General features: G+C 38.3%; 2 protein-coding genes across 2 annotated transcripts; both read left to right on the plus strand.

The window, feature by feature from the left end:
* The first annotated feature begins 13,672 nt into the window (after window positions 1–13,672).
* Window positions 13,673–14,694, plus strand: LOC126791264 (germin-like protein subfamily 1 member 11). Its single transcript, XM_050517691.1, has 2 exons — window positions 13,673–13,842; window positions 13,954–14,694. The coding sequence occupies exons 1-2, from the start codon at window positions 13,701–13,703 to the stop codon at window positions 14,505–14,507; spliced, it is 696 nt and encodes a 231-aa protein (XP_050373648.1). The 5' UTR covers window positions 13,673–13,700; the 3' UTR covers window positions 14,508–14,694.
* A 5,242-nt stretch (window positions 14,695–19,936) lies between these two features.
* LOC126791260 (zinc finger BED domain-containing protein RICESLEEPER 1-like) lies at window positions 19,937–23,404 on the plus strand. Its single transcript, XM_050517686.1, has 2 exons — window positions 19,937–20,084; window positions 21,128–23,404. Exon 2 carries the CDS (start codon window positions 21,155–21,157, stop codon window positions 23,123–23,125), a length of 1,971 nt encoding a protein of 656 aa, XP_050373643.1. The 5' UTR covers window positions 19,937–20,084; window positions 21,128–21,154; the 3' UTR covers window positions 23,126–23,404.

A 23,404-nucleotide genomic window follows, 5' to 3' on the forward strand; every position in this document is an offset into this window, starting at 1 on the left:
GCAACATTGGATTCTGAACTCACTTGATTGATCTGAACATTCAAGAACTTCTGTTGTTGAACATTGTAGAAGAACTTGGCCGAAATATACTTGTTGTTGTCTCCCTTGATGAAACCTAACTTAGTCTGCTCTTTGCAAGCAATATTATCTTCATAAATGCACATAGGTTGATCAGTTGTAGAGACTAATCCACAAGAATCACGAATCTGATGAACGAGTGACCGTAGCCAAATACATTCTTTAACTACTTCATGGAGAGCAATGATCTTCGCATGATTCGAAGAAATAGCAACAAGAGATTGCTTCGTGGATCTCCAAGATATCGTTGTATTCCCAATGATAAATACATAACCGGTTTGAGAACGAGCCTTGTGAGGGTCAGAGACTTACCCTACGTTGGTATAACCAACTAATGAGTTGTTTGGAGTCTTTGCATCGGGGGAAGGAGCAAGACGAGACCGAATAATGCTCTCGGCACAGTGGTTTGCTCCCAGGTCGTGGCTGCTTGTGGCGCCGGTGTGAGGTGGCACGGCCATGGTGTTCTCTCTGTTGTAAGGATAGAACAATCTCATGTCAAGGGAACCTTTCAAGTATCGAAACAAGTGCTTGATACCATTCCAATGATGTAGCGTAGGCGCAGAGCTAAATCTAGCTAATAAGTTCACTGTGAAATATATGTCTGGTCTAGTGCATTGAGCAAGATACAATAGTGCCCCAATTGCACTAAAATATGGAACTTTAGGACCAAGAACTTCTTCATTATCCTTTTTAAGACGGAATGGATCATTCTTGATATCTAGACTTCGGACGACCATGGGAGTAGACAATGGAATGCATAGATCCATATTGAAACGTTGAAGCATTTTCTGCGTGTAATTCGACTGGTGGACTAAGATGTTGTCGACCCTCTGCACAAGCTCAAGGCCGATATAAAATTTCGTCCTCCCTAGATCTTTCATCTCAAATTCTTACTTTATATGAGACACATTCTCTTCAATCTCATCAAGAGTACCAATTATGTTCATGTCATCAACGTAGACTGTAACGATGAGGAATCCAAAATTTATCTTTTGTATGAACACGCATGGGCATAGTTCATCATTCTTATAACCTCTCTCTTTCAAGTACTTGTGCAACCGATTGTACCACATTCTTCTAGATTGCTTCAACCCGTACAACGAATGATGTAATTTGACTACATGAGCACTCTGTGGTATGGGAGGCACTTGATGGAGGTAAAAGTAGTCCCTCTGGAGCTTTCATGTATATTTCTGCGTCAAGATCCGAATAGAGATAAGTTGTGACCACATCCATAAGCTGCATGTTTAGTCTTTCGGACACTACCAAACTAATGAGGTAGCGGAAGGAAATGATGTCCATAACAGGAGAATAAGTCTCTTCATAGTCAATTCTAGGTCGTTGTGAGAATCCTTGCGCCACGAGTCTTGCCTTATAATGTATGATCCTGTTCATCTCATTACGCTTATGAACAAAGACCCATTTATGTCCAACTAGTTTGACATCTCTTGGAGTCAATTCAACATTTTTGAAGACTTCTCTCTTCATTAATGAGTCAAGTTATGCTTGGATTGCTTCCTTCCACTTCGGCCAATCTGCTATGCATTTGCATTCAGCTACAGAGCGAGATTCAACGTTGTCTTCAGATATGATCTCATGTGCGACGGAATAAGCGAAAACGTCATCAATGCATGTAGTGGCTCAGTTTTGGACCAATTGCTCACTTATGTAGTTCACTAAGGTTCCATAGCGTCCCACGGTAACACTTGAGTTGATTCATGGACATAGGTGTAATTAGAGACAACTTCATACGATGGAGATGCATTGTTGATGATGCATTGTGCCTTGCTCATTCGCTACTTTCTAGGCTTTAAATCCTTAGAGTTTATTGCTCTCCCCCTTTTTCTTTAAGGAGCCGAGACCACTGTCAGGGACGGTGCCAACGTTGCTAGGTCCAGGAGCTTGTCTTTCACTCCCGTATTTTGGGACATCCAACCGTGCCGGTACATTTGGAGCGGGTATTTTTGATCTCGTCACTTTAGCAATATCTACAAAGCTGCGGGCATCGAATCCGCGACTTTCTGGAGGTCGATAATGCGTTGCCTTCTAACTCACTTTGAGCAGTGCGGGGATCATAATGAGACATAGTGGGGACACACCACGTCAATTCCTGACGTTCATTTGGAATGATAACATTCCCATCTCCCCCAAACGACGGGAAACATGTTTCATCAAAGTGACAATCTGCAAATCTTGCAGTAAAGAGATCTCCGGTGGTTGGTTCTACGTAGCGGACAATCGTTGGGGAATTATAGGCAACATATATACCTAACCGTCTCTGAGGAAACATTTTAGTACGCAGTGGAGGTGTAATAGGCACATAGACGGTGCAACCAAATATGCATAAGTGTGAAATATTGGGTTCGTAACCAGTTATCATCTGGTATACACTAAGCGCTTGGTTAGCCGTGGGTCTGAAACGAATAAGTGTCGCTACATGCAATACTCCATATCCCCATGCAGAGACCGGCATGTTAGTACCCATAACCATAGCCCGAGCAACAAGCTGAATACGCTTGATGGTAGCCTCTGCTAGACCGTTATGTGAATGAACTTAAGGAACAAGATGTTCAACTTCGATCCCAATAGACATGCAGTAATCATCAAAAGTTTTGGAGGTGAATTCTCCAGCATTATCCAAATAAATGGATTTGATATGATAGTCAGGGTGGTGAGCCCTAAGTTTGATGATCTCAGCTAATAACTTAGCAACTGCAGCATCCGTGTGGAGAGCAAAGCGACATGTGACCAACGTATCAATGCATCAACGAATACAGAATCGATTAGATTCAAGTATAACAAGAATTAGAAGGGGTGACATATATGGTCACAAGAAAAATCTATGCAAACGACGATACTCACGATTGCACCCAAAATAGTGGTGCACTCAGGCGACCACACGAAATTGATTAATTTCCTTTTCAAAACAATCGTGACTCCTCTAGGACCGTCACACGAAAAACATCGACCAAAGAGAAGAGTGGCGAGTTCCCTCGTTTGGTCTCATCCGCGGTATAAGAACGGTGGGAGATTGAAGTAAGGCGAATATTGCCCGATATAATATATCTATATGTTCAAAAACGGGAACGTTAATGAAAAATTACCTTTAAAGGTGTGGAAAAGACAGGAGTAGCTTCTCTTGAGTGAAGACTTTGCTTGTTAAGTTCACGTTGATTGCGTGAATATGCTGGAGGAGCAATCTTGAATGCTTTGATGCGGGGTCTTACGGGGCAAAAAATCGATTTTGTGGGGCGAATGCAGATGAGGCCCTACAGAGCTGTGGGGCTGCGAGGGTCTTCACCGACTGCAGGAGTGACAGGCGGGGCTGCGGGCAGGGACTGTCGCCAACGAGGAGCATAAACGGGAAGGTTGTCAGAAGCCAGAGACAAGGGCAGCCGGCGGAAGAAAAAAAAAAGATTTATAGGGCTCTAAAAGTTCAGGGTTTTAGAGTAAAGTGCGTAATAATGTGATGCATGATGAAATAACTGTATCTTTATTGAATGATATGAGACCCTATATATAGACATTATAAAACTACAATCCCGTATGATTCAGAGTCATAATCTATTACATAGATGTTAATCTATCTCTAACAGGAAACCTAATAAGGCTAAGACACACACAATGGTGGAATAGTGATTCTCCCGGAACAATAAAGAAAAAAAATTACATTTTATAATAATTTAGAGTCATTAAATTAACATGGATATGATTGTCTTTCAATTTAAAAATGACATTTTGTCATTATTTTAATTATTGATGTAACAAAATTATTGAATGGGAAAGTCTGCAAGGACCCAAAGCTTGTAACAACAGATGTTTTCTTCTTGTCCGGCCTCCAGATTCCCCGAAACACATCAAATCCAGTTTGTTCCAAGGTCACCCCGGCAAATGTGGAGCAAATAGAAGGGCTGAACACTCCTGGTATCTCCCTTGCTCGCATAGACTATGCACCTTATGGCGGACTAAACCCTCCAAGGTCACCCCGGCAAATGTGGAGCAAATAGAAGGCCTCAGAAATCCTTGTGGTCATAGAAGGCATTTATTACATTCTTTTTTCTACTTTTTCTTTTTCCCCCTAGTAGGAAAATTTCTATTAGCATTTATTACCTAAGCTGCATGGAATCGGGTACGGGTACGTGAAAGCGAAGCGTTTGGAAACGCAGAAGCGTTTTTTTCGATTTATTTTGGAAGTGGGTGCGTATTGGAAACGTTTAAATAAAATAATATATATATAATATATTTAACAAATATGAAATATCACAATAAATTCAAAGTTATTATCTCAATACTTTTATGTTCAAGATTGAAATAGTCTCATATACTCTCTCATACAACTTAAATGCAAATAATTTAATCTTAAACAACACAAATATAATTAAAGACAATTATACTCAAAGATTAGGGATATCATCTACATTCTCATTGTCCTCAACACCAGCAAACAAAACGGCCTCCAACTCAGGTTCGTCAAGAGATAGATCCTCAAACTCAAGCCTCCTAAGATTAGTCTCATCCAATGAATCAAATTGATCACCTTCAATATCCCACATTTGCTCCGGACCATCTTTGTAAGATTGACTCTTTCAAGATAAGAGACGAAGATTTGGTGTTACATCTTCCGCTCTTTGTGGAGCAATCTTATTAACATACATCCACAAAGGAGCTTTATCATCCACATTGGATGGTTCAGCCGAATTTACACTACTTTCAGAACTATGTAAAGGCGTAGTAGATTGACTCATTTCTACAAAAAAAAAAAAACAGACGCATAACCAAGTAAATTCAATTCTCAACTAAATGAATTAAAACACTTTAACCACCCAATTTTTAAGTAAATTCATTAAACTATTTAACCCAATGCTCAGTACTATAGAGTTAGCAAAGAAACAAGAGTTATTTCTAGTGACACAAACCTCTCATTTCAAACTAACAATATCAAAACAGACCAAAAACATCACTAGTACCTCAGTCTTGTGCACGTTAGTCAGATTGCAAGCCTCAAAACATCTCGATCGGAGTTTCTAATCGAAAAACATTGTTCAGCAAACTTGTTCGCCCTTGTCTCTTCTAAAACATGTAAAACAATCAGCACAATCACATCAGTATTGAAGTTTGTAGATCATTATAAGCAGAAACTTCCTAGAAAACAACATTATGCGAATTTAAGAACTAGAAAGAGAAACAATGACTAGCTAAAACTGCCCAGAAAGCTTATTTTGGGGGAAGCCATCTTAACTGGGTAATCTATTGATTTCTTACAACATAACTAAACCCACATTTCATCTTTATCAGTACCTAATTAGTACTTAAACAGTTAAATAATAGAGCGTTGGTTAAAACGTCTATAATAAACCCTGTAAAACATCATCGTTAGTATAGAATAAGCATGGATCGTTCTTTCCGGGGAATTGAAGGGAACTCTAAACTTTTAGTGTTAACAAATAATGGGGGGTTTGAGATTGATTATTAACTACTAAAATAAAACCTAAATTACTATTTACATGTTCGACTTCTCTTTAACAAACTTAAACCAAATTTACCATTACACCACATAATTACAAGTTCGAACCTATCATGCATTCTAATTCGACCAATTACATACTTTTTAGACACCAATACAATTAGAGCCTTAAGGGATCATCTAATCATGCAAGATTTCAATTAACATTTAGATTGACTTAGGGCCTAATCTAAATTTGCATGCAATCGAATTCAATAACACTTAGAGTAGAAATCAAACAAGATTACATTTAAGCACCAAATCTTTGTTGGAGACATGTTTCATGTGTGGCATCACCCACCATGGTTTCACATGCAAATTTCCAGAATTTTTTACCACTTTTAATCAACACAAACTGAACCTACTTAGGGCATGATTCGATATGTGTCAATATGGTTGATGAATCTAGCACTCAAACACAATCTTAGGGACTACATACAAGCACTAAATTCATATGCACATATATGAAAATTATCTAAAAGTATGAGAAAGATGATTAGAACACAACAATAGAAATACAAACTTCAATAATTATAAGAACATAAATTCGGTATAGTCTAAAAAAAATCAAATAAAATCTGAAAATTCTAAAACAAATACAAAACCAATATTTCCACATAAATAACAACTTACAATCTTCATAGATAAAGAATTGTAGATTAACACAAATAGACAAAGCCATGAAGATGAGTTGCGAGAATCACACGTTGTAGGAACCTTGGAGGTGTGTCTTCAATAGTGAAACTCGGTGGAGATGATGATAGTTTTGGGGTGGACGGCTTGACTAATTTGTGAGGGAAATTTATGGTGGTGTTTTGGTAGAGTTTTGACTCTTGAATGCTAATCAGAAGTCTTCTTATTTGAGAGATGAAGCCATGTATATATAGAGGAAAGAATGAGGGTAGTTGCATCTTTCCTCATATTATAATACAATGATTTAATCCATTAAATCATGCCATGTTTTGTTCCTTAAAACATGCCATGTTTTGTTTCCTAAAACATGCCATGTTTTGTTTCCTAAAACATGCCATGTTTTGTTCCCTAAAACATGCAATGTTTTATGCCTTTAATGATCATCTTTAATTGTTGTATGACTTGGTTCCATCTCTTTTTCTTTAATTATCTCTTCAATCAAATCTGAAAATAAGAAAATAAAATTATAAGTAAGAGATAATTAGTTTCAAAACCTAACAAGGATTCCTAGTCAAACTAGGACTCTAGACAAATTATGCATTTTTAACTCATGTAAGCACAAAAATGCATCAAATACCGCTCAAGACTCTTACTACGACTTAATGACTCAATAGTACAACAATAAAGGCTAAGAAAAATACAAATTGAGGTAAAAACATGTTAAGAACGTCGCACAAAGTGCTCCTATCATTAAACATCACTAGAAAACAAACCAAAAACATCACTAGTACCTCAGTCTTGTGCACGTCAGTCAGATTGCAAGCCTCAAAACACCTTGATCGGAGTCTCTAATCGAAAAACATTGTTCAGTAAACTTGTTCGCCCTTGTCTCTTCTAAAACATGTAAAAACATCAGCACAATCGCATCAGTATGAAAGTTTGTAGATCATTATAAGCAGAAACTGCCCAGAAAACAACATTATGCGAATTTAAGAACTAGAAAGAGAAACAATGACTAGCTAAAACTGCCTAGAAAGCTTATTTTGGGGGAAGCCATCTTAACTGGGTAATCTATTGATTTCTTACAACATAACTAAACCCACATTTCATCTTTATCAGTACCTAATTAGTACTTAAACAGTTAAACATCACTAGTACCTTAGTCTTGTGCACGTCAGGCTGATTGCAAGCCTCAAAACAGTTTGATCGGAGTCTCTGATCGAAAAACATTGTTCAGCAAACTTATTCGCCCTTATCTCTTCTAAAACATGTAAAATATCAGCACAATCGCATCATTATGGAAGTTTGTAGATCATTCTAAGCAAAAAATGCCCAGAAAACAACACTATGCGAATTTAAGAACTAGAAAGAGAAACAATGACTAGCTAAAACTGCCTAGAAAGCTTATTTTGGGGGAAGCCATCTTAAGTTCTTAACTGGGTAATCTATTGCTTTCTTACAACATAAATAAACCCACATTTCATCTTTATCAGTACCTAATTAGTACTTAAACAGTTAAACATCACTAGAAAACAGACCAAAAACATCACTAGGACCTCAGTCTTGTGCACGTCAGTCAGATTGCAAGCCTCAAAACACCCTGATCGGAGTCTCTAATCGAAAAACATTGTTCAACAAACTTGTTTGCCCTTGTCTCGGCTAAACCATGTAAACAAATCAGCACAATCGCATCAGTATTGAAGTTTGTAGAGCATTCTAAGCAGAAAGTGCCCAGAAAACAACATTATGCAAATTTAAGAACTAGAAAGAGAAACAATGACTAGCATACCTTCAGAAAGAAATTCTTCAAGATTGATGGCAAATTGTTCTTCGGTTTTGGTGGATCATTGATAGGATTTGGGTAAATTGGCTCCTATTCGACTATTCGGACTTGGGGACTAAAGGAGGCTTGAAGAAAGTGAGAAAGATGAGTTCTCTCACTTCTGTGATTGAATTGTAAGGTTTGAAAATTAAGTGAGATAAAGTTAGTAAACTATCCTCACACTTCTTCTTTAATTGCGATAACACGCTTCCAAATTGGAAACGTGCGCTTCCGATGCGCTCCAAAAAATAACTTTTCCGGAATCGCGCTTCCAACGCGTTTCCTCACGCTTCCGCTTCCGATTCAGATTCCGGAGCGGGAATCGGAGGTTTGGTGAAGCTTTCGTGCTTCGTAGTTTATTACCTTCTTGTTTTCTTCATCCCATCTGATATATCATTTTCATCATCAAGTAAACACCAAAAACAACATTGGTAAAAAAAATTCTTACAAAGGAGTAAATTAACCTCGACAAAATTTAATTCTTGAATCCGCCTTTGCATACAATACAAACTTTGAGTACAAATAAGATGGTAGTTTCTAATGTAATGTGCGTCTTCCTTGATTAGTGGATTATTGGAATTTGATTATGCATCATATAAATTGAGATAGATTATAATCTTCTAACGGAGATCGTCGTGAACAGACCAGCATGTGTTCTGTAATATCATTCTCGATCAGGAGGCTGCTAAACTGATACCACCACACTACCTCTCTTTCCAAATCACTGAGAAAGAGCTGCATTATATTCTAAGCCTCTAAGGTACGTACTCAAATCAGTCAAATGCATTCTGGTAGTAAAGGATATACATACATGTATGTCAGTACGTGTAATGAAACACTACGAAAAAGATACTTTACTCCTTTAATTTACTAGTGATCAACTTGTTCTATGATCAAAAACATTTTTCTCATAAATTGATTGTGGTTGCACACTTATACCCATCTATTCAAAGCATAATATTCTGGTGAACAAAATACTTCCAATATCTAGTTAAAGTTAGTTCCATCTACATAGAAGAGTACTATACATTGCTTGTGATCTGTCGATCTGAAGTCTTAACATTGTTGACTATGAATTTAGTAGATCTTAGTAAATGATATTGCACGGTTGGTCAAGAAAGAATGCAAATTATATAGAAGGGTGTAGGATTCGTTGTCGTCTTACCCAGAGCCAACTTGAGTTGTGAGATCGGCAAAGTAAAAAGGCTACGTACATAATTACATAAAATGTGCAATCTATGCAATGCATGTGCCAATATGGTATTGGCACTCCTGAATATATATTGCGACCAGGAGCTAGCCTTCAGGTTATATCAGCAAACTATCATATCAAATTTTGTTAACGACTATACAAAGAACTGAAGCAATAGCTGATGCAAATAAACTAGAATTAGATGAAGGAATATCTAGAAATCATTGGAGGGGGAGGTCTAGGAAAGCATGCTACCCTGCTTATTAACTTGATTAATATCAAAATATTCAAAGTATTAAGTAGGTATCCTTTCCATGACCTCCCGCCCAAGATTTCCAGCAAAATTCTTTCTCTCTCCCTCCGTTCTAGTCACTTCATTTTCTACCCATCCTGGATTTCTTTCTTTATGAGTGGCTTGTGAATGAAACTGGTATTATCATCTGTGTATATACTGCTACTATGCAGAGGGTTTGTGTATTTTGAGTTTGTGACAGTTGGGACAGTCAAAGTAATTTGCTGGATTACAAATTACAAGGGACTTACCAATCAGTCTTCTCTGTAGGGAGTAGGAACTAATTTTTACTGTTCAAACACACATTCGTTGTGCCTCATTCTCAGTCTCAAGAGTGTAAGACGTGTTTCTCTCTTAATATTGGAATCATAAGTTTGGGTATCTTTTCTTGTTCACCCATAGATATCAACATTTTCACACGGAGGAAACCTTCTGGTAACATCAACAGTATGTCGAATACTCATTAAGCATTGTTCATTCAAAATGTGGTCAACGTGGTCGAATTCTCTTGTCCACTTACTATGTACCACCAGAAGATGGAGACTTTTATTTATGCTGCTTCTGTTTGCAGAATTCCGTAAATACTCTAAGTCATGGAAATTGGTAGATCAGTGCTATGAAGATACAAAAAAAAAAAAACTAAATGCAGATACATGGAAAAACGCAGTATGAGAAAACAAATGCAAGAGAAAAATTGAGGACTTAAAAATTTCTGTGATGACAACAGCTTTCTCAAACCTTTTCAATATACCAAGCTGATAATTAACACATGTATGAACCAGAACAGCTCCTCACCATGTCAAACTTCAGTTTGTAGCTGAAAATGGATACGGAGTGACTATAGAGACTGCTCAAGTCTGTTGACTGTGACAAATGGTCAATTAATGTATACCAGCTAACTTGTATCACCCGGTTTCTTTGATCATTTCTTGCTCTTCCACTCTTCTCTTGTAGCTTCAGAGACGTAGAGTCACAACTAGCCTCTGTTCACACTTGATTAACTAGAATAGTAGCAGCTCATACTTAAAAATGTTTCCTAAAACGGATATACTCTTGATACTATGTTAATTTTATTAAGACATGGAGCAGGTCAATTAGCTAAGCTCTCAAGAATTGGTACACAATCTAAGTCTTTAGCTACTCTAAAACAAAACAAAAAATATCCAAGTCTTTACCTGCTTCGAAATACCAAGGGAGTTAATTGTTCGAAGTTACTACCTGCCCCCATAGACATGGCATATCTGTAATAACCCGAATTTTTAGAAACTAAATATCGAGTATTTTCAAAGTGTTAAACTTGTGAAATTAATTCAAGACGACAATTGGAGGTTTGCGACATTTCGAAACGAAAACGGAAACGTTCTCAGATCGTTTAATTAGAAAACGTAACGTTACCGCAACGTATAGATCGACTTTTATTCCGTCGCTCGGTTGCGAAAACTTCCTTCACGAAAGTCGTAGAGCTCATCGATACGAGTTCGTGGACACGTCACACGTTCGAATCGGACGTCGGACGCGAAAGTTATTAAAGTCGGAAGTTCGTTTCCGATTTTGGAAATAGTATAAAATGAAGGAAAGGAGATTAAAAATCAGATTTTTCTAAAAATCAGCTCGGGTTACTGTTCACCCGAGCTCGGTACTGTTCACCCGACCCAAAAAACTTCTCCGGCCGATTTCTCCACCATCCGACGTCGCCTCGTGTCGTGCCACCTATCAAACTGACGGGCTCGACGAGCTCCATCTTTTGGGCTATGCCTTGCACTCCGGCGACAACCACACACGGTGTAGCAACCGCCGGAAGTTACTGCTGTGGCGGCGCCGCCTCCTCCGGCCACCATGGCTCAAGATTCTTGGGGGGTTTTGCTTGTCTCAGTCCCAGCAACATTCCCACAAAAGGAATCGAGCCAAATCGAAGTGTAAGTACCCGAATCAAAATTTCAATTTCTAGGGTTTGTGAATAGTGCCAATTTTGTGTTCTTCGTTGTTTGGACTGTTTAGACTCAGATTTAGACCTTGGTGTCAACTAGGAAGTTGTTGGAAATGTTGTTTAGGTTGTGGTGGTGAAATTTGGTGATGATTGGTGGCGGTTGGTGAACAGTAACGCCGAATGAATAGTGGCTGTGAATAGTAACTCCGCATGAATAGTGATATGTAACAGTGACTGTGAATAGTGATCTGTAACAGTAACTGTAAACAGTGGCATGGTAAAACAGTAACTGTGAACAGTGTTTTGGTAAAACAGTAACTGTGAACAGTGTTTTGGTAAAACCGTAACTGTGAACAGTGGTTTAGTAAAAACAGTGATTTGTAAACATGAACAGTGTTCTGTGAACAATGTTTTATGAACAACATTTAGCTGTGCTGAACTCGTCACCTGATATTTTAAGTATCATTTTCTAAGCATTTATCGTGCTATTAGGTGACTGACGAAACGAGTGAGGAAATTACTTTCAGGGTCGTGGAAGTTGCACGCAGGAAAGAAGGTGAGTAAAATCTCACTTATTTACGAATCTAAACTTGCGGTGATTTCAAGATTTTTGCAATGTTTTTAATATTGAATTACGACACGTATAAAATATAGTGGATTACGTATATATCGTATAAATGGTAATAAATACATATATATATAGTTTGCTATATTGTATACTGTTATGAATTCATTGGAATTGGTCATTTCGAATGACGAGAATTAAATGTTGAGCATGTGATGTGATTTTTGTACAATATGAGGTGTGATTATTGTACGTGGTTTTAACATGAGTTTGTTAAAATGTTTTATCTTCGGACGAGTTTTGTCTTCGGACGAGTTTTTGTCTTCGGACGTGTTTATGAAATATGACATGTATACGATATAATGGATTATATATATATATATATATATTGTATAAATGGTAAATATGTACATATATATATAGTTTGCTATATAATATACTGTTATGATTTTATCGTGATTTATGTCATTTCGATGACGAGATTTAAATATCGAGCATGTGATTTTGATTTGTACAATATGATGTGAGATTATTGTACGTGATTTTAACATTGAGTTTGTTAAAATGTTGATTTGTCTTCGGACATGATTTTGGTACAATATGATGTGAGATTATTGTACGTGATTTTAACATTGAGATTGTTAAAATGTTGATTTGTCTTCGGACATGATTTTTGGTACAATATGATGTGAGATTATTGTACGTGATTTTTAACATTGAGATTGTTAAAATGTTGATTTGTCTTCGGACGTGATTGGTACAATATGATGTGAGATTATTGTACGTGTTTGGCAAGTCGGAACCTAGCCTTTGGCCGGGCGAAAGTTACGATACAGTTAGAGCTCTAGTCTGTCTGCCATAGTACTGCATGTGAGGTAACGGGTGGTTATCTGCTCATGAGTACTCAGATTTTTTGGATGTTGGGTAGCGGGTGGCTATCCAATATCGGGGGTGTATTACGAGCGGGGTAACAGATGTGTACCAGCGTTCTTGGTACCCGTATTATAAATGCATTTGGGTAACCAGAAGGGTTACTTAATTTCTCATGAGCGCTTCTTTTCATATTTCTTTGGGACAACCAGATGGGCCGTCCATTGACTCATGAGTGCATTTATATTTGTTTGATTTGTGGATTTTCGTATATATATTAATATGCGAGTTATATTTTCATTTTACTCATACGAGCTGTAAAGCTTACCGGGTTTGTGTTTACAATCCCGGTGCACCAATTCGATGGTGTAGTGGATAACTCCGCAGGTGTGGATTAGCGGGAATTGACGGACCGCTCAGAGGATTTGAAGTTATTTATCTCCAGCTTGTGTGTGGATTTTGTGTGAGTATCTTGTGAGTTTGTTGTGAGGATTACGCAATTCCATTTGTTATAATATTGAATTATAATTTGGGTTGTAATAATCGGTTTAACTGAGTTGTATTTTGAACTCAGAGATGATCCGCTGTGGCATTTTTAATGATTTCGATTCGTTGAAATTGTTTGGTGTTTAACGACTTTGAAATTTTGAGTTTTTAAGCTTGAAATTTTGGGGTCGTTACAATATCGAAGACCAGTTCATATGTATCTCTGTCCGTCTCTTCCATCTATAAGTAGGCATTTGCTCCAGACAAGATTTTCATCCACCTCCAACTATCTGTTATACAAAAGAGTAACATATACGAATATTGCAATCACGATGATGAAGGGTGCTCATTTCCCTGCTGCTGCAGCTTTTGCCCTACTGGCACTGGCTACTTTCCACCTTGTCTCTGCCTCTGATCCTAGTTCTCTCCAAGATTTCTGTGTAGCACTTAAAACCACCGAATATGATTCTGCTGGTAGAGACTAGCATCTACTCACTAGTATATGTATACGTTTTATGTATGATTCTTGTTGGTATTTGCATGAATGCATGTTCTGATATCGTGTTTGTTCCATGAATATTGCAGTGTTTGTGAATGGGAAATTCTGCAAGGACCCAAAGCTTGTAAAAGCAGATGATTTCTTCTTGTCCGGGTTCCAGATTCCCGGAAACACAACAAATCCGCTTGGTTCCAAGGTCACCCCAGCAAATGTGGAGCAAATAGAAGGGCTGAACACTCTTGGTATCTCCCTTGCTCGCATAGACTACGCACCATATGGTGGACTTAACCCTCCTCACACCCACCCTCGGGCCTCCGAAATCCTTGTGGTCATGGAAGGCACACTATTGGTTGGCTTCGTCACATCCAACCCTGAAAACCGCCTCATCACCAAAGTGTTGAACGCGGGAGATGTGTTTGTCTTCCCAGTTGGTCTTATTCACTTCCAGTTCAACGTAGGAAAGGGCAAAGCTGTGGCTTTTGCCGGACTGAGCAGCCAGAACCCAGGTCTCATCATCATAGCTAATAATGTGTTCGGCTCCACACCTCCAATCAACCTTGATGTTCTCACTAAGGCCTTCCAGGTTGACAACAATGTCGTTCAGTATCTCCAGAAACAGTTCTGGTTTGACAACAATTAAGAACATCGCAACATCCTAATAAATGTATTACGTACGATGGCCATATACATCCCATACCATACAACACAAACTTAGTTTGAGTAAAAATAAAATGGTAGTTTCTTATGTAATGTGCCTCTTCCTTGATTAGTGGATTATTGGAATTTGATTATTCATCATATATATAGAAGTGCGTTTTGTCTCTAAATTTCTTGCTGTCTAGACAATTCATGAAGAAGACTTCGGCTAATATTTAGAATTCATTCTACAATAAATATTTAGAAAATTCGGTTGAAAATTAGGATTCATTCTACAGTAAAAACAGAACTTCTACCAAAGAATTATTCTATTCGTTTTTTTTGTTAAAGCTGAATATTCAAAGATAAGAAAAGGGGCAAACGCCCAAACAGAGGTTCAGCCATAATCTGTAGCCCAATACAAATAACCAGTAAGCATTGTTGTCTAATTCTCAGCTCAACAGATGAGAGAGGAAGCAGGACAAGCAACGCACAAAAAGAGGAGCATATGCTCCGACACAAATAAAATCAATGAGGACAGGGGAGTCTATCGTTTCTCAGTACCATTGTTAGAGACGGTGGGGGAGTCTCCGACCAGCAGCGAAGACCCACCGTCCGAAAACCAAGCTTGGCTGCCTCATGTGCAGCACGATTAGCTTCCCGGGGAATCCATTCCCAATCAATCCGATCCAAAAACCGGCACCTCCAGGTAATTTCTTCCATGATGATTGATGTTTTCCAATTATTACAAGTGCGATTTGTCTGCAACTCAGATATAACATTCTGAGAATCAGAGCGGAATCTCACTGATTTATAGCCTCTTTGTAAGGCAAGGTCCACACCAGTCAAGACAGCACAGGCTTCAACAATCTCAGCGTTCTCTGCCTTCAAAACAACAGCTAAACCCCCCAAATGATGACCCAAATGATCAAATATCACAACCCCAACACCACCTTTCAATTCATCTACCCAACAAGCATCAGTACACACCACAACTGTACCAGGGAGGGTTGGAGATTCAGAGAAAGTAATCATAGATGCATGGATATGAATTTTGGTACTCAGAAACTCAAAGGCAGCAGCTGAGCTAAGAGAAATCACAAGTTCAGGGGAACATGGAGTGGCCCTGTAGACAAAACGGCACCTAGCTTTCCATATAAACCAACAAATGAAGCTGATCATGGTAAGAGCCCAATCACGATCCTCCTTCCCCTTATATGATTGATAGTTATGTAATAACCAACAATCAAATGTAGTAATGGCTTGCATATTGATCTTCATACCCAATGGGGAACCAAACCACACTAACTTGACCCACGGACATAATAAAAGAGCATGTTCAATTGATTCATCTTCACCACCACACACAGGGCACTTGGGGTTGGATTTCATTTTGATTGATAGGTTGAGAAAAGTAGGAGTAGCACAGTTGATAGCCCTCCAGAGAAAATGTCTAATCTTTGGGAGAGTGGGCATTTTCCAAATAGTCTTCCATGTTGCTTTGTTGATGATGTGAGAGGAATGACTCTTATTAGCATCATAAGTATTGGAAATAAGATGGAGATGATGATAGGCACTCTTAACAGTGAAGGCACCATTCTTAGTAAGTGGCCAAATGAATTTGTCTCGGCCAACCCCTCTCCCAATAGGAATCTGAAGAATACGAGTTTTCAGCTCCGGTTGTAGGTACTGAGTAATCTCATCCAACCTCCAAGATCGATCACCCCAATTAATCAAATCATTAACAAGTAAGGGAACCTCTGAAGGAATTGGTCCAATAGGTAGAACATGAGACACTCCCCCGGTGGTGGACATAAGAGGAATCCACCTATCTCTCCATATATTAACATAAGAACCATTAATGATCTGCCAATGACCATTATTAGCCACAAAATCTCTTGCCTCAATCAAACTCGACCATCCCCATGAAGCACGATATCCTTTCTTGGCCTGTAAAAAAGAGCACTTCGGAAAATATCTAGTCTTCATAACTTGAGCCCATAGAGAGTCATGTTCGGTGATGAGTCTCTAAGCCTGCTTAGCCACTAGAGCTAGGTTAAATTGATGAAGGTCTCTAAAACCCAACCCTCATTTTTCCTTAGGCATACACAAATATTGCCAGCTCTTCCAATGAATACTCTTGTCACAGCCACTCTTCCCCCACCAGAATTTCCCAAAAATAGAGTTCATATCGTCACAAATACCTTTAGGAAATCTAAAACATGACATGGGATAGGTAGGAACAGCCAGAGCCACTGATTTAATAAGTATTTCCTTCCCTGCATGAGATAGTATTTTTTGTTTCCACCCTTCAATCTTCCTCCCCAGTCGATCTTTAATATAAGCCAAAGCACCATTTTTTGGATCTAGCCCATATAGTAGATAATCCCAAATAAATTCCAGGAGAAGTAGTACCACTAATACCAAGAATAAGACACATTAATCTCCTCATTTGAACAGGAGTGTTGAGTGTAAAATAGATGCTAGACTTCTCCACACTAATCACTTGACCAGAAGCTCTACAGTACTCTACAAATAACTTTGAGAGCCTGGTACAATTCAGCAGAGTAACTTTCATGAAAAACAAGGAATCATCAGCAAAAAAGAGATGGGATAAAGGAGGGCAAGTGGGGGTGAGTTTTACACCAATAATGAGTTTCTCCCTCACAGCTTTAGTAAGTCTGAGGGAAAGAACCTCACTAATCAACAAGAAAAGGTAGGGGGAGAGTGGATCTCCCTGCCTAAGCCCTCGGCTAGGAAAGAAAAACTTACCAGGATATCCATTTAGCACAATAGAGAACGAGACTGTAGTAATACAAGCCATAATGAGATAAATCCACTCACAAGAGAAACCAAAACGAACCAATACAGCTTTAAGAAAATCCCACTCCACCCTATCATACGCCTTATTCATGTCAAGCTTCAACCCCATATCCTGTTTATCACCATCTCTTCTCATTCTCAAGTAATGAAACCCCTCATGTGCCAACAAAATATTGTCTTGTATCAATCTTTCAGGAACAAAAGCATTTTGGTGTGGGGAAATAATCTGAGATAAATATGGCTTTAATCTGTTGGACAAGAGCTTGGAGAGAATTTTGTAAGAGTTGTTACACAAACTGATAGGCCGGAAGTGAGTAGTCCTTTCTGGATTTTCAATCTTCGGGATGAGCACAATATGACTCTGGTTAATATCTTGGAGAGAAACACGACCAACAGTAAAATCCCTGGAAGTACTACAAACAATTTCTTTAACTATCTCCTAATACTTGTGATAAAAAATACCTGGGAAGCCATCCGGTCCTGGAGCCTTGATTGCTCCAAGCTGAAAAGCAGCCAGCTTCACCTCCTCAAGGGTAACAGATCGACAAAGATCAAGATTCATCTCTGGGGTAACAATCGGAGACACTCCAGATAGGGAATCCCCCCAATCCCTACTACCCCTACTAGTAAACATCAACTGAAATTGCTGCTCAAACTCACCTCTGATCTGACCATCCCCAACTAGCCATTTATCAACATCATTATGGATCTTAATAATACGATTTCGTTGCCGACGATGAAGAGTAGAAAGGTGAAAGAGATCTTAATTATTCTATTCGTCACTAACGTGTAACACTAGTTTTTCAATTTTATGTACGTTTCATGCAAATCTGACTGTTAATAGTTGGACGGCATATATATATATATATATATATCCATGCCACTATGCGTACAACTGTACAAGGTGGAAATCGGTATCGAGCCATATATCATGTATGCGCTCATTATTAGATCATATGTATATAAATATACAATGAAATTTATTACTCCATCATAAATAGAGCTCAATTTCATCTTGAGTTCGATCTATAGAGTGTGAAATAAAATGGTTGAAATTGACATGGAAACTGATGACGTACACGTACGTTGAGACATATATAATGTCATTCGAGCAATGCCTCTGCTGATTTAGAGTTTTGTTGTTTTGGACATGCAAGATCTGATATTTCGAGAGATTAACTAACGAGAGCAAGCTCGAAGAGTTTCTATCCAGAATGAAGGTTCACTCTATAAATCACCTTGAAATTACGAGTAAATTTTGTTATTTGACTCACTTTTCAGTCAAATTTATCTCTACCATATATATGTCTTAGAATATAATGAATAGATCACTCAGGTAATCAAAGCTATTTCATGAATATTGTTCGTATTCTGCATTTTCTATAGGTTGGTAGTTCTGGTAATATCAGGATGTCATGTACACAGTGGATAAGATTTCTCTCCATGAGAGCTTCTTTTAACAAATTGAGTGTGTTTACAGGCAGAGACTGAATCTCATGTGCAACCTGGATCCGTATCAGTGTATGTTCATTATGGACCAAGTAGATCTAAGGATGCAAATCTTTTAGCTCAAACCGATGTTGTGATCACTCTACATATGGAGTTTTAGCATCAGAATATTCTATAGAGGTAGTATAAAAACTTCCTATTTGACATTGTTTTTGAGTTCTGTTCTTGTGTATGCAAGCTGAGTTTGTGCATCTTTTCATTTCTCCTTGCCTCTGCATCTAGAATTCTATGGAAAGTGGGGGACTTTACTCAGTTAGTTAGTTTAGAGTGGTTCTTGATGAGGCACATACCACGGAAGATCACTCATATCCGTCTCAAACTTGCATGGTTTTTGTACTTTTAAGATTCAAAACGAGGAATGTTTTGTTCGTTATTTTGTAAGAATGTGGGAGATTAATGTTATAGAAACATAATATGCAAGCCAATTTTGTAGCTCTAGGCTATTATGTACCGCAAAGTTTCATAGTGCTTACAATAATTCTTCCATGATCTTAATTCTTCGCAACACATAATTTTATTTCCTTGCAACACACGAAATGACCTCTATATATGAATCATGTTTCATAGATACTTATTATGAGATTAATTGTGAATGTAAAACGGTGATTTTAATTTCAATCCTAAAGGGAAAAGATACAACCTGAATGGCCTCAAATCTTTTGGTACACCTCCTAAATCTATTGGTCTCAAGTTGGATTGTTATGATTCCACTTTTGGAATGTTATTATTTAGGTACAACCTAAAGAGAAATCTAACTTGCATTATCTTTTTTTTTTGGATTCTATGTTCATATTTAGCTCCGTTTTAGCAATATTAACCCCGTAGTAAAGTGCGGGCAAATTGCCTGATATTTATCTATATAACATGGATACGAGAAAAATTGAGTATGTCTGTATTATACCCGTGTCGGATTCGGATACGGTATGAATACGTGTATATCCATGGATGAAAAAACATATCATAACTATGTAGTGCAAAGTCAACTCAACGATACTGTCGGGATACGATTTATATACGTTTTAGGGTACAATTATCCTTTTAATGTTGATAAAACCTAAATGGCTAAATGTATAAGCCACACAATCTCTTTCGTTGCTTTGAAGGAGACCGAGGGAGGTGAACCCAGACGAAATCATCTGCAATCTTCTATACCTTCCCTCGCAGGTCTTCGAATCCGAGAAAAACCCCATATTCTCTCCCTCCCTCTCTCTCCCTCTCTCTCTCTCTCTCTTCCCGTCACCAAAAAAAGGTACGACTCATCTCTTCAGTAGTTTGATTGAGTTTCCTTTGATTAGTGTGCTCTGTATTTAGTTTGACATTGATGAATTGGTTAAGAACTAGCAAGAATCACCTGCACTAGGAATTGTTCTGCTTTGCTCTGGATTCTTCTTGCTTTGTTTTGAACTACATATATAACTAGGAATTGGGGCAAAACCCATCTCCGAGATTTCCCCCAAAATCAAAACCTGCACGATTCTTACCGTACACTCCTCCCTCTCCTGTTTCCATTCAGATCCCATTTCTCACTACTACTTGTTTCCTTAATCCTCAGCTTCTGCGCATCTGGGACTTCCTCGATTGACAATTACCACCAAGCGTGAATTTCTTTTGATTGCCCTTCTCTGCATTTGTTTTTGTTTTTATTTTTGCTTAAAGAATTGAATGTCAATGGCCCAAGGAGTTCCACTATTGTGTCTGGTTTACAATCTGTCTGTCTGTGAGCTTCTAATCTTGTTAAGTTGTCTAAACATGTCTTTTTAGGATTCTGTAAGTGTATTTGTTACATTGTTCTCACTGTCTAGAGTTTAGTATGTAACAAGAAGCTTGATATGGTCCCTAAGTTGTCCGTAAATTTAAATGTGAAAAGGCCAGAAGGGACGGAAGTAAACATCAATTTATTATTATATTCTTTGTATGTACATTTATCCTTCTAATTTAAATTGTCATTTTGGTTTCACTTTTGCTATCAAATTTCTATCTTCATGTTTTGCTCCGTTCTTATTTTGTTAGCAGTATTAACCCCGCAGCGGAGCGCGGGCAAATTGCCTAGTCATGGATTATCTGTTAGCAGAGCAAATTGCCTAGTCATGGATTATCTGTTAGCAGATTTACTAGAAAATCTTTGAGTTTGGTGTGCTTGTTATTTTTCGTTCCTCTACATTGTTTTCAGCCGTACAGAGAAGTCATATCCTTGTGTCTTGTTTGTGCATGTCCAAACTTGGACGTGATCCTGTATACTTATGGGTTAGTGATCATTATTGATGAATCTGTTTGCATGTTTGTTATGTGCAGATTCTGTTGAATCACTAGGTCAATGCAATGGATATGTCAGATGCTGTAATTGTGAAGTCAACCAGATTAAAATCTGTTGTCTGGAATGACTTTGATAGGATTAAGAAAGGCGATACATGTATTGCTGTTTGTAGACATTGTAAAAAGAAACTCAGTGGGTCAAGTACTAGTGGGACATCACATTTGAGGAATCATTTGATAAGGTGTCAGAGAAGAGCCAACTTACCTCCTCTTTATACAACAAGAGAAAAGAAAAAGGATGGAGCTCTTACTATTGCAAGTTTCGATCAAGAACAGCAGAAGGATGAAGCTATTAACCTCGTGAATATTAGGTTTGAGCAAGAGCAAACAAAAGATGACATCGGTAACTATGGGAGTAGTAACTTTAATCAAACAAGAAGTAGATTTGATCTTGCTCGAATGATAGTTTTACATGGTTATCCATTGGCTATGGTTGAGCAGGTTGGATTCAGAGTATTTGTCAAAAATCTACAGCCATTCTTTGAGCTTGTGTCTTCTGAAGTAGTGGAGGCTGATTGTCTGGAGATCTATGCCAAAGAGAAGCAGAAGGTGAGTGAAGTCTTGGATAAGTTGCCTGGTAAAATCAGCCTTGCTGCTGATATGTGGGCTTCCTTGGATGGTTCTGAGTTTTTGTGTTTGACTGCACACTACATTGATGAATCTTGGCAGTTGAATAAGAAGATTTTGAGTTTCATCATGGTTGACTCTTCTCATACAGAAGACATGCTTTCAGAGACTATCATAAGATCTCTTATGGATTGGGATATCGATCGGAAGTTGTTCTCCATGACATTTGATAGCTTTTCCACCAATGACAATATAGCCTTGAAAGTCAGAGACAGGCAGTGCCAAAATAAGTTCCTTTATTGCAATGGCCAATTATTTGATGTACGCTGTGCAGTAAATGTTATCAATATGATGGTTCAGGATTCTCTTGAAGCTCTAGGTGAGATGACATCTAAGCTTCGAGGAAGTGTACGGTATGTCAGAAGTTCGCAAGTAATTCAATCAAAATTTGATGAGTTAGCTCGTGAAGTTGGAATCCAGGGTGAGAGGTGCATATGTCTAGACAATCCATTACAATGGAACTCCACATATGCTATGGTTGAAATTGTGTTGGAGCACCGAGCTGTATTTGCTATGTTGCAAGAGAATGACCCTGTCTACACAATGTGCCCATCTGATACTGAATGGGATAGAGCCACTGTCATCACGAGCTATTTGAAGCACTTTCTTGAGGTTACTAATGCTTTTACAAGATTCAAGTCTCCAACTGCAAATCTTTATTTTCATGAGCTCTGTGGTGTATACGTGCACTTGAATGAGTGGTGCAAGAATCCAGATGATTATATAAGTTCTTTAGCCTTTAAGATGAGGAGCAAATTTGAAGAATATTGGCAGAGATGCAGCTTGGGATTAGCAGTTGCGGCTGTATTAGATCCACAGTTTAAGATGAAATTGGTTGAGTATTATTATGCGCAAATTTTTGGAACTGGTGCCCCGGCTCGGATTGCTGATGTTTATGAGTGCGTCAAACAGCTCTATGACGAACATTCCATCAGCTTAGCTTCCTTGGATCAAGGGTTGGCTTGGCAAGTAGGTGGTGGTTCTCGCTTGCCCAGTTTTGGAAGGGACTCAAGGGATAGGCTGACTGGCTTTGATACTTACCTGCAGGAAACTACTCAAAGTGATGGCTCGAAGTCAGATTTGGACAAGTACTTGGAGGAACCTCATTTTCCTCGTAATGCCCCTGGATTTAACGTGTTAAATTGGTGGAAAGTTCACACTCCTAGATATCCTATTTTATCTATGGTGGCGCGCAACGTGTTGGGAATGCCTATGTCGAAAGCTTCATTGGATTCAGCATTCAACACCAGTGGAAGAGTGCTTGATCGTGATTGGGGTTCACAGAAACCTGCTACTATCCAAGCATTGATGTGCGCACAAGACTGGATACGAAGTGAACTGGAAAGCTAATTTAGTTCAGTTTTAGTTCTTTGTTTATTTCGATTGTAGATCATATTATTTATCTTCTTTAATTTCCAGATACTCCCGATGCAGGTGAAAATTCTGAAGCCAATTTTATTGTCTTCATTGCATTTTTGATTGTATTGTGAGAATGTAGTAGGATATGTAACATGGCGATGAAGTGTTGCCAAGTTTTGGCCCAATGGCTAAAGGAGAAGTAGAAGCTGGTGATTCAAAGTTGGTAATTGTATGCTAATTTCTTTTCCGGGTTTGATCTTATTGTACAGA

This window comes from Argentina anserina, chromosome 4 (genome assembly GCF_933775445.1).
Source record: "Argentina anserina chromosome 4, drPotAnse1.1, whole genome shotgun sequence".
NCBI classification, from domain to species: Eukaryota; Viridiplantae; Streptophyta; class Magnoliopsida; order Rosales; family Rosaceae; genus Argentina; species Argentina anserina.